This window comes from Kryptolebias marmoratus, linkage group LG17, assembly GCF_001649575.2.
Source record: "Kryptolebias marmoratus isolate JLee-2015 linkage group LG17, ASM164957v2, whole genome shotgun sequence".
Lineage (NCBI taxonomy): Eukaryota > Metazoa > Chordata > Actinopteri > Cyprinodontiformes > Rivulidae > Kryptolebias > Kryptolebias marmoratus.
The window spans coordinates 24,801,511-24,812,017 of record NC_051446.1 but is presented as its reverse complement, the minus strand read 5'-3'; the positions used below and the strand labels follow the sequence as shown (position 1 = coordinate 24,812,017).

The window sequence follows — 10,507 nt, the reverse complement described above, 5'->3', positions numbered from 1 at the left end:
AACAAACCTCTTCTATCACTTAAAGAAGAACCACGAAAAAGAATATTTAACAATCCAAAAAGTGCAAACAAACAAGTTGTAAAAGAGCCGGGAGAGTTGTGAAAAGTGAAACTATAGCCGGCCGAAGATAATGGAGTCTGTTGTCATTTGATACTGTTACGTCTAACAGGTACATATATATTGCTGCACTAAAATGCAGCAGAGCTCATTTGTGAAAGTTCAGTTAAATGTCACTTCGAAATAAAGCTTGAAAAAGGTAAGAAATTAGATTATTTTTTCATATTTTTCAGAGAATAACAGACAACGTACGTAATTGGGGTATATCGTGATATATATCGTTATCGTGATATAAAATTATCCACATCTTGATGTAGGATTTTTTCCATATCACACAGCACTAACGATATATATCACGATATACCCCAATTACGTACGTGAATCATTGATACAATTATGATAGAAACGATAGAAGAAAATATAGCACGATAGACACTTTTCTATCGTCCCCACGATGTGCATCGTTATATCGCCCAGCACTACTATGAATCGATTTAAATGTTTTTTAATGTAAAGCATAACAGTATTTTTAGCTTAAAGCAGAGCCAGGATGTTTTCTACCTTCTCAACGTTACTCCAGAACGCCCGGACCTCCTTTGCAATAGAAGAAGCAACTCGTCTGATTTTGGCGTGCTCGTCTCGTTTGGCTTTTTCTTCTTTTTGCCTCAGCTCGTCGTGATGCCGCATCACCATTCGTACCACCTGATAACACATCGACAGAACACACAGCGTACGCCATCAGGGAAACAGCGTGCGCCTCATCTTTTAGAAACTTCAGGCCTCTGAGGTAAACACTACCTTCCTCGCCACCCCTCTCTTCCACCGCCTTTCTTGAGCAAAGTCAGCAGAGAGCCACTGCATCTCCTCGCAGAGGTAATCCCAGTGAACTTTGGGCCGTGGCGGCTCCGTTAGACGGGTGAGACGCTTCATTGACCAGAAACCTTCTCGCTTCAAAGCCTGGGTTCGATGCTCAATCTCTGCTTCCTACAGGACACATGAACAAACCGGGTCAGTCAATCAGGTTATGAAATTATTCACTAATACAGGCAGATGTTCAGCTGAAGTCTGACTGAATCCTGTGTTTCCAGCAGCCACATTTTGGAAACGACTGCATATTTATTTGTGCACGGCTTGCAAACCTGTTCTGTGGTCCACATTGAACCCGCCTTGACCCAGTTCAAACCAACTTTCACAGCCGCCCCCAGGTTTATGATTTAATCTGCTCACGTATACTTCAGAAGACTTCATCTAGTTTAATAATTATTGGTTTCTAGATCTGGGCATTTGATGGTTTTGTTTTACAATTTACAGAAACTAAACTGAGAAGAGTTTAAGACGGGTTCAAGACGCTGATTATTCTAAGAAATAATTTGTCTAGGCTACAAGCCTAGACGATAGAAACTCAAAAGGCACGGAATAAAACAGATGTCTGTGGAGCACCAAAATGCCTAATCTTAAATCTTAAAGCACACTTACATGTTTCGCCAGTTCGGCCATGTCTGTGAGACGTTCTCCGCGGGACCGGTGAGGCGTGGCCTGGTCCGGCGGGGAGGAGGACGACGTGTAGCTTAGAGCGGAGGGAGAAACAAACTTTCCGTGTGGACCTCTGAGAGGCGAGACCTTCTCCCGTCGACGTGTTGTCCAGTCCGGGGTGGAAGAGGGACCGAGGAAGGAGGAGGAGGTGGAGGGGGAGGAAGGAGAGGAATTGACGGTGACTCTATCTGCGATCCACTGGCGCACCTGAGAGTGGACACAGAAAGGTGAACAAATTATACTTTTTAAAGCGATAAAGGTAAAAGGATAATGTTGCGTGTGTGAATACTGTTAGAGCAGGAGGTTAAAAGTGCAAATAAATAAAAGTGAATAGTTTGAAATGATATATTGCCCAGTGATTTTCTGTTAGACTGTTCATCTCATGCAGTAATGAAGCGGTTAAAGGCAAAACAACAAAAAATCCCTCCTAAAACTGTCCCGTGGCAGAGTAAGATGTGCCCATGAATGACCTGTAACAGTGAGCCTTTCTGGGTGTCTGATTCTGTCGCTTACCTTGAGGAACAGTGCCTGTCTGTCTGTCCTGCTCTGCCCATGCTGGAAAACACACATGGCTTAGCATGCGGCCAACTTAAAGGAAATAAACCACTACATGATGAAAACACTGATCACACCAGCTGCAGAAACATGCCTGACTGCAAAGTATCACACGGGGGTCTCCACATGTAATACTGCTCCACAATATTACATTTAAAACAAAAAAAAAAGGTCACATCTGTCTCGTTTCCCATATTTTCACTCAGCCTTTAAAAGCTACATTTCTTTAAACTATAGTATTTAATCATTATTATGTTGTCTTGTCATGCTCTTTAATATGCATGTTAACCAAAAATAATTTTCAAATTAAACTGAAAGTTTTGTTGTCATTTTGCTGGAGTCACATTAAATTATTAAATAATATTCCAACTACGAAGCAAGAAGATTTGAAAAAACAAAACACTGTGTACAACGACTCCTTGGTTTTTAAATTGTATATTGCTTATTATAAATAAGCTGTCAGACTGATAAAGTCTTAGAAGGACTCAGTTTTAGCCTCACAGTAAATTGGTAAATTCAAACATTTCGGGGTTGTAATTTCGTTACGTACAAACGATTAAATTGGACTCGTTTTTACATTGTGGGAACGGAGACAGAGAACAGGAGCGCATCAATAACAAGTTCTTCAGTGAGTTTTAATGGAGAAAATATTTATTATTTATATATTTATATTTAGTATTCAGTGAAATGTTAGGCATACCAGTAAAACCAAAGAGAAGAAAATTAGTCACACTCAACAGATTGTTTTAGACGCATATTTCGGTCTGTTAGATAAAAAGCATCTTAATCACAAACAAACTACTGCTGAGAAGCAGATAAGGTCTAATCATCTTTAGCTAAAAGTGCCATTAAATTCCCGAGAAATACAATTTATCTCAATGTCAAAGTTACCCACATTGTTTTCACCAGGGCCGTTTTATTATGGGATGCATTCTAACAGTCTTCCTTTTGCTTTAAAGCACAAACTGTTTAATGTTTAGCTGTCGAAGCTTTTATTTAATCCACTCGGCTGCATTCCCTGTTTTATTTAAAACATTTAAAAAGGTGATTTCTTCCGACCTGCCTCTTGACATTCAAACTCCAGAGTCTTCAGTTTTTGAAATCATGGCTGAAAATTCACTTTTTTTTAAATCGGCTGTTAATAATTATGTTGTTCTGTTTCCTTGTTTTAGTTTGTTTTAGCCTTTTTATGGTATTTGTTGGTTTATATGGTCACTGATGGCTTTCCCTGTTTGTTTTTCACCCGCGCTTAGGTCAACCGTCTTATTTTTTTATAAAAATGTGCTTTGTAGTTTAAGCTGACACGGTCATTTCCAGTGGACTACCTTGTGTGACGAGCTGGAAGTGTCGTTTTTGTCAGCGTCGGGCTCGTCTTCGCTGTCTTCCTCAGGACTGCTAACCTGCCCCGAGATCGCCTCGTGAACCTCACTTCCTCCCGCCGGTTCATCCTGCTCCGTGTCGTCGCTCTCCTCCTCGGCGTCGTCGGGGTAACTGTTGGTATCATTGGGATTGGTGGGCGAAGTCGCCTCTTCCTCCTTGTCCTCCGATGCTGGGAGCGTGTGAAAGGTGAGAGGGGCGGCGGGCGACGTGGCGTCAGTCTGAGCAGCAGGATCTTCTTTGTTTGTTAACGTTTGGATAAAGGTTAAGGCCTTGGAGTTGCTTGATGCAGCTGGCTCAAACTGAAGGGGGGCAGGCTGCTGAACTTCTACAGAAGCCAATGTTTTATTGACAGAGCTCTGATCTTTCTGGCTGCTAAGAGCTGCAGATAGCAAGTCTGCTGATGAGACGGTTCGTGGAAGGCACTCCTTAGACACTGTGCCAGACAAAGAGCTGTGGGCTTTGGCCAATTTGCTGTCCACATTCTGTTGCTTGGACACGTTTGCCAAAATGGAGGGGGAATATTTCAGGAGAGGAGTTTCTCCCGCTTTAAGCAGCAGCAGGTTTGGATTTATAAGACCAGGGGAATAAGTGGCGCAGAGTGCTTCTGGTTTGCGTCGTGTGGCCACAGCAACATTCTGAATCCTCTGCGACGGAGTCAAAAGAGGAGAAACTTTGGTTCCGTCGTTCGAACAGACATCAGGCTTGATGGCACTTACAACAGTGAAACCTGGGGTCTGATTTTCTACACGAGAAATGTGTAAAGAAACAGCAGCGGACGACTGCGTCCCCGTGTCCTCACCGGAGACCGGTGGGGCTAGGAGAGATAACGAGCCAACTGTTACTTCTGCTTCCTGTTTTGGACAAACTGTTTGGACTGCAGCAGAACCACTCACCTCTGTTAAGTCTGACTGGGCTGCACTGACTTGTGAACAATGTGTCCCAGTTTGTGTAGTGGTGTCTGTCTGTTCAACGGTGAATGAGTCAGATGTGACAGCAGCTACTTGAACTAAACAAACCTCCTGTGAGTGTGCCATTTCAACGGCTTGGTTAGAGTTTAAGACTAAATGGTGTCCGACTGCAGCCACTCCTGTGTTTTCTATAGACATATCATCACTAGATGAAGGCAGGGGCTGCTGGGAAATTATGATGGTGTCGCTTTCATTGACTGTGTGAATAGATGGTCCGAAGTCTTCGTCTGTGTTTTCCAGTAACGCGTTGAATAAGTTCATCTCATATCCAGGAGAGTGAGGTATCTGCACACTGCTGCCGACACACACCGTCTCCTCGGCGACCTCCTCCACCAGGCCACAGAACTCGTACACCTCCACCGGCTGCGAGTCCAGCCCCATGCCCGCCTGGACACTTCCTTCGTACAGCTTTGGTTCCCCGGTCGACAGTTCGTTAACAATAGCAGCTCTGCAGACACTGCCGTCTTCTCGCTGTAGGAGGTAATTCTGATTCAGGTGCATGTTGGGCCAGCCTCCGCTGATGTGAGCTTCCTCCCTCACAACTACGATTTCTCGAGCATCGTCAGAGTGAACTATCTCAGCAATCAGTGACGTCTCTGCTGAGGGGACCTGATGTGAGGTATGAGATGTTTCCGCTTGCAGTGAGACTAGCAGGTTTGGGTCGGGCAGAACGGACCCCGTAACGGGATTCGAGGAGCTCTCCTTCAAAGAGGAGAGCCCCGGCAGCATTTTGAACTCAGACGAAGGGGCAGCCGTGTCAAGTTGTTCATTCTTTGTGTCACCACCCGCTTGCTCTGCTTCAAGGGGACTGCATGTGGACACTGAGGTTTCTTTTCTCGAGGAGCATAATCCGTGTGACGGTTCTCTAGCCTTTGAGGCCTCAAGTATTTCAGCTGAATGAGGTTGTGTTTCAACGTACTTAAAGGTCTCGACTGATTCCAAAGAGTTTGCTTTCTGTGTTTCAGTGGCTTCGTGTGAGGGCTCCCTGACAGTTTTAGGTTGTGTTTTTGATGGGTTAGTTTGTTTATTCTCCGTATTATCAGCTGGAAAAAGAGGGAGTGCAGACTTTGAGTCCTGCTGACGACCTGCTGACTCTGCAGGGCCCGATGGAGGTTTATGGATGCACTGAGTCGCGTGGACATGTGGACCTTTTCCACAAAGCTCCACGCTTGGTCCAGTCTCTGTTTTATATTCCAAGGTTTTGGGCTGTTTCTCCTTTGTAATAACAACAGGTTCAGCACTTTCTCGAGGTGGCTGGATATGGGTAGCCTGACTATTTGAGTTGCTTTTCTCTTTAACAGTTTGTGACCCGTATTTAAGCTCTTGGAGTTTTCTGTCAACCTGTGACGTGAGAGGAGGACAAGCTGGAAGTCTTTCCACCTCAGCGGAGGAGCTGCAGTCCTCTGTGAGGGACGTTGGCAAAGATCTTGCGGCTCCAGCGACGCTCTCCTCGGCTGAAACCTTCTGTGAAACGATGTTCTTGAAGTCGCCCCTCGGCAGTGTTCCAGGCAGGGTGTTCTCCATGCTGGGGAACGCCGAGTCGCTGCTGTCCGGCAGTGGCACGGTGGATGGATTTGTGAATGGAGGGACCGGGCGGGGGGCAGCTGCGACCGGCTGCGGGGCAAGCCGAGGTGACTCCCCAGCCACATTCTGTGCAGCCTGGGGGTTGCCACCCAGCACATCCACAGCCGGAGAGGCGCGCTGCCGCTCCGCCTCCTCCACAGGCCTTCCTTCCTCTGTGCTGCTCCGGCTACACACTGCACCTGCAGGAGGGGGACAAACATGCAGTTAATAGACTGGATGAATCTGGTTATCTGCTCAACAACTACAAAATAAAAACTGACCATAAGATGCCAACGAGCACAAGCTGACAGTAAAACTTTTGCGGAGATAAGAGAGGAGTTTTAAAGGTACTAACTGCAAAATGTGAAATCAAACAGTGCAGCTTGAAATAGTTTACTCCAGTAATTTTCCAGATATATTTTGAAATGTGGGTCCACACCCAATGTAAACAAAGCACTCGGCTGAATTCACCGAAAACCATGTGGAAGCTTGAGTGATCGACCCACATTAGGCTGGCTGCAGTCTGTGTGGGTAAACAAACATGGCGGATTTAGACAGGTGTAGATTTGTGAAGACGTTGAGGAGAAAAATGCTTTTCTTTTAGCAGCAGATTCACTCATATGTTTCCAGAAGTTGGCATCAAATTACAAATCTTGCTTATAAATGTTTGATTTAAGGACACATTAACAATTAATATGTGAAAATATTACAAAATATTTCTGCCCCCATCTATGATTTTGCAATGAATACATTTTAAAGTTGAAAGACAAAACATTATCCTGCCTGTGAATTATTTTAGACTTGCTTATATTTTGGATATATACAGTCACACTTTGTGAGAACTATTAACAGGTCATCATCGCAAAAAGGTCACTATCCTCAATACGCTGCAGCTAAAATACTTCCTATTTCCACAGCATCGTTTCACATCAAACTCTGCTTCTGTTCACTCGGCAGCATTTACAGGTAAGAGAGCACGCCTGCGACAGGACAGGTGTCAGTGTTACAAAAGGTAACAGAATCAGAAACGCAGGATGATCACCGTGCACCAAAAAAGGCAGTTAGTGGAGGGATTGCAGTTTCTGGGCGTGCAGCGAACACGTGACCACACCAAAATAAACATTTCAGTCACTTTTTAAGCTTTCTGTCATTTTGACGCCTTGAATTTGTGTTGCTCAACTCGACTCGAAGTCCACCATGATTCACCCGGTATCACTGCACAGCCTGCACGTAAACTTCACGTTGCTCGTCACACGCAGGGGGGAAGATTTAAATGCGTTGCCATCTTTAGACACGAGTAAAAGGGCAACCAGGAAACGGTGCTCAGACCTCGACATATTTAACGGAGCATGTGAGAAAACGGCTTCAAACAAAAGATCGAAACCAAAACAGCATTTTTATTTATTTTTTGCTTTCACAGTTGTTTGTCCGTCACACGAATCACTGGCTGGATTTTAACAAAACCATCACCAGACGCTCATCTGCAAGTAAGTTTTGGAGTCAACCAAATCCAAGATGCCTGCCACAGCCACCTCAGCCAGTTTAACAGATATTGAGCTCTTTTTGGTGTAATAGTAGTACTAACAACTTGGACCGAAACAGCTTTAGCTCTGGCATGAAAGGCAGCAGGTGATGGAAATGCTAGACCCTTAATTTGCATTTTTCTTAAATAAAGAAATCAGCCAACTAATTACTGTCAAGCCTCACAGACCGCTGATGTTATTCCTCAACACAACGGGATGCGAGCGCAAACTCCTCACCTGTCTGTGGTGTGAGACACAGGTCTTCTGTGCTTTCTACTTCCAGGATGCTGAAATTAGGATCCCTTCCACATGTTCTGGGGAAGTGAAAAATAAAAAAAAATGACATGGTAACTTTGCTTGACACAACACAAGGAAAAAAAAAAACTCTTACTAGAGCAAGTTGCCTTATATGCCACTATGCAGAACTTGTAAAACGACAAATGATGTTTTGGTTTTGCATCTAAAACAAAAAAAGGTCAAATCAGGCTTACTGGATATTGATTTATTAATATTAATAATAATAAAAAACGATGTTTGAGTTGATAAATTAGCAGCAGCTTCTCTGGTCAGATGCTGCTACAGTTGGGGGTGTGTGTTGATGTGTTTGAGTGGGTAACATTGCAGCAGTAATAATAAAAAAAAAAGAAAAAACACTCCGTGGAGCAGCTCCAAGTTGAATTTGCTGCAGTCGCCCACAGGAAGCTGCTGGGAATCACGCAGCACGCGCGCGATAAAAGCCGGCGACCAGGCAGGCAAGCGCGCGCGCGCCGGGGCCTCGGCTCATTCAGCCCCTTTAACGTGTCTCACTGCGCGTGGAAACCCACGCCGGGCTTCNGCTCATGTGGGGGGGGGGGCGGGACGTGTGTATGTATGTGTGGACAGGTCGCGCAGATCACGTGACTCGTAAAGAATAGCGTGGAGCTGGGAGTTGTTGGGAGGGGAGCTCGCGCTGGGAGCAGCTAACGCCTAACGTTGCCGGTTGGGCTAGTGGCGGTTAGCGGGCTAATGCTAGCCTCCACAATAACACTGGCTTGTGTGGCACGAAAAGGGAAAGCGAGCCGCTCCAAGAGTTACTGGGGTGCGTTCGCTCCGTGCGCAGGCGCCCCTGCCCTCCCTCCCGCTGTTATTATGTAATGATTCAGCTTTAAATCTGCCCCTTTATTCAAGACGTTTTTTTTATAACAACAACAAAAAAAACATCAAAAAGTCTCATTAAAACCCGCTCCTGCATGCACTACAGGGAGGAAGGGGGGGCATTCGCTGGTGACGTCACTGCGTGGGGTCAAATCTCTTTAAAAAAAAATACCCAAGTTTAATTATTTCTTTTTCGCACACTAGCGTCAGTTTTCAGACAAATGAAAGGTACAAAACGGCACGGAGCGGTGCTAAAAAGTTTCGTATAAATTTTGCAATGATTTTTTTTTTTAATGGGGAACTCAAGGGGGTCCACAAAGGCTCACCGACGGGTCTTTAGAAGCGACGCGGGCCGATAAAGGGTCCGTTCGGGGATTAATCCGGTTCGCGTCGCTCCCGCCGCGGTTTGTTCGCGTCGCAGCTTCGGGACTCGCAGTCCTGTCTTGCGATGAAAACACGCCGTATTTAAAACGAACCGAATCAAATGTAGCCCGGGAGCGTCCTGTCGTCGGTCCGAGCCTCCCTCACGTCCCCCCATTACTTCCTCCTTGCCCCCCTCCCTCTCAAGGCCGCCATCTTAAGTTCCCACCTACCTGAATTTTCCGACCGATTTTCTTTTACTAAATTCTCGCTGAAGGAGTCGTCATCCGCGTAAAATCGTCCTCAATCCGTGATCCCGGTGGTCCAAACCGTCTCTCGGTACCCAACGAGGTACCCCTAGGTCTGTGGGAAGAAGTTAAAATCCGGACCGGGAGAGACTGGGTTTCGGCGCAGAATGTAGCGGTCGCGGGGAGGAGACGTTACGCAGCGAAATGGTGGCGGACCGCTGCTGCTGACAAAAGTACACAATCCCGCGAAGTCTCGCGAGACTTCGACGAGCGCGCCACTTGAATCTAGGGGAGAAAAGCGTCGGAACAAGTTTGCGCATTTTTACTGCAGAGAGGGGAACAAAGAGGAGGGGAAAAAACGCAGTTTTAATTAATTTAAGCAGATTTTTACAATTTATTTAGAAAACAGTGACGTGATTTCAACATGAAGACAGATTTGTGTTGCATTTTGTCTAATTAATACAGCTTCTCTTTAATTTCTGAAATATATATATATATAAGCAAATTTAGTATAATTTAAATAAATGTTACAAAGAAATAAGCTTTTTGTATAAAAAGATGTAGTTTGTTTAATTGCCAGTGTCATTTTAAAAATCAGAGCTGATTTGTTTGTTCTGGATTCATATTACAACTTAATATTAATAATTTTTTTTTAAATACAAAAGTGATTATCTAACTTAGCCCTGTGGCTCAGTTTTTAATCATCACACATTTCTTCCTTCAGGTTTTCTTAGCTCACTATTAATGCAGTTCAAAGCCAATTTATCCATATTTTCTCCATTAAAAAGCACATATGAATGCTTTGTAGAGAGGTTCATAATAAAGCAATTCTTGCATTTTTCATGGTCGAGTTTTGTGTTCATTTGGGTAAAATGTAATGTATTGCTTGTTGCTTATTCATTTTATTTACTAAAACAAATTTCTATATGTATAAATGGTGCTTACAGAATAACCAAGTAACTTATTTCAAAATGACTGACATTTAAACTCTAAATTTTGATGATTTTTGCCAAATAGTGAGCCTGCTTCAACGTATAAAATGGTTTACAAACTTAGAAATAACCTTTTTTTAAAGGAATAAATCATTGGTACCTTCTTCTTTAAGGAATTTAATATCCAAAGGTCATAAATAGGGTCTAACCTTTATAAACATCTAGTCATTTTTCGTATTCTCAAGTTTGGCCAA

The 10,507-nt window shown here is 44.2% G+C and overlaps 1 protein-coding gene across 2 annotated transcripts in view; it reads right to left on the bottom strand.

Annotated features, from left to right (window-relative positions):
* The window catches only part of LOC108248047 (Snf2-related CREBBP activator protein), a 30,182-nt gene extending 20,633 nt beyond the window's left edge, over positions 1 to 9,549 (bottom strand). The window contains exons 1-7 of one of the 2 annotated variants that reach the window (XM_017436513.3): positions 9,307 to 9,549; positions 7,817 to 7,893; positions 3,471 to 6,256; positions 2,104 to 2,145; positions 1,534 to 1,797; positions 856 to 1,041; positions 619 to 759 (exon numbers count right to left, since the gene is read on the bottom strand). In XM_017436513.3, the coding sequence (XP_017292002.1) occupies positions 619 to 759; positions 856 to 1,041; positions 1,534 to 1,797; positions 2,104 to 2,145; positions 3,471 to 6,017 (3,180 nt within the window). In that variant the 5' untranslated portion in view covers positions 6,018 to 6,256; positions 7,817 to 7,893; positions 9,307 to 9,549. The remainder of the gene's footprint in view (positions 1 to 618; positions 760 to 855; positions 1,042 to 1,533; positions 1,798 to 2,103; positions 2,146 to 3,470; positions 6,257 to 7,816; positions 7,894 to 9,306) is intronic. The other variant, XM_017436514.3, reaches the window with a different exon arrangement.
* Positions 9,550 to 10,507: the final 958 nt, after the last annotated feature.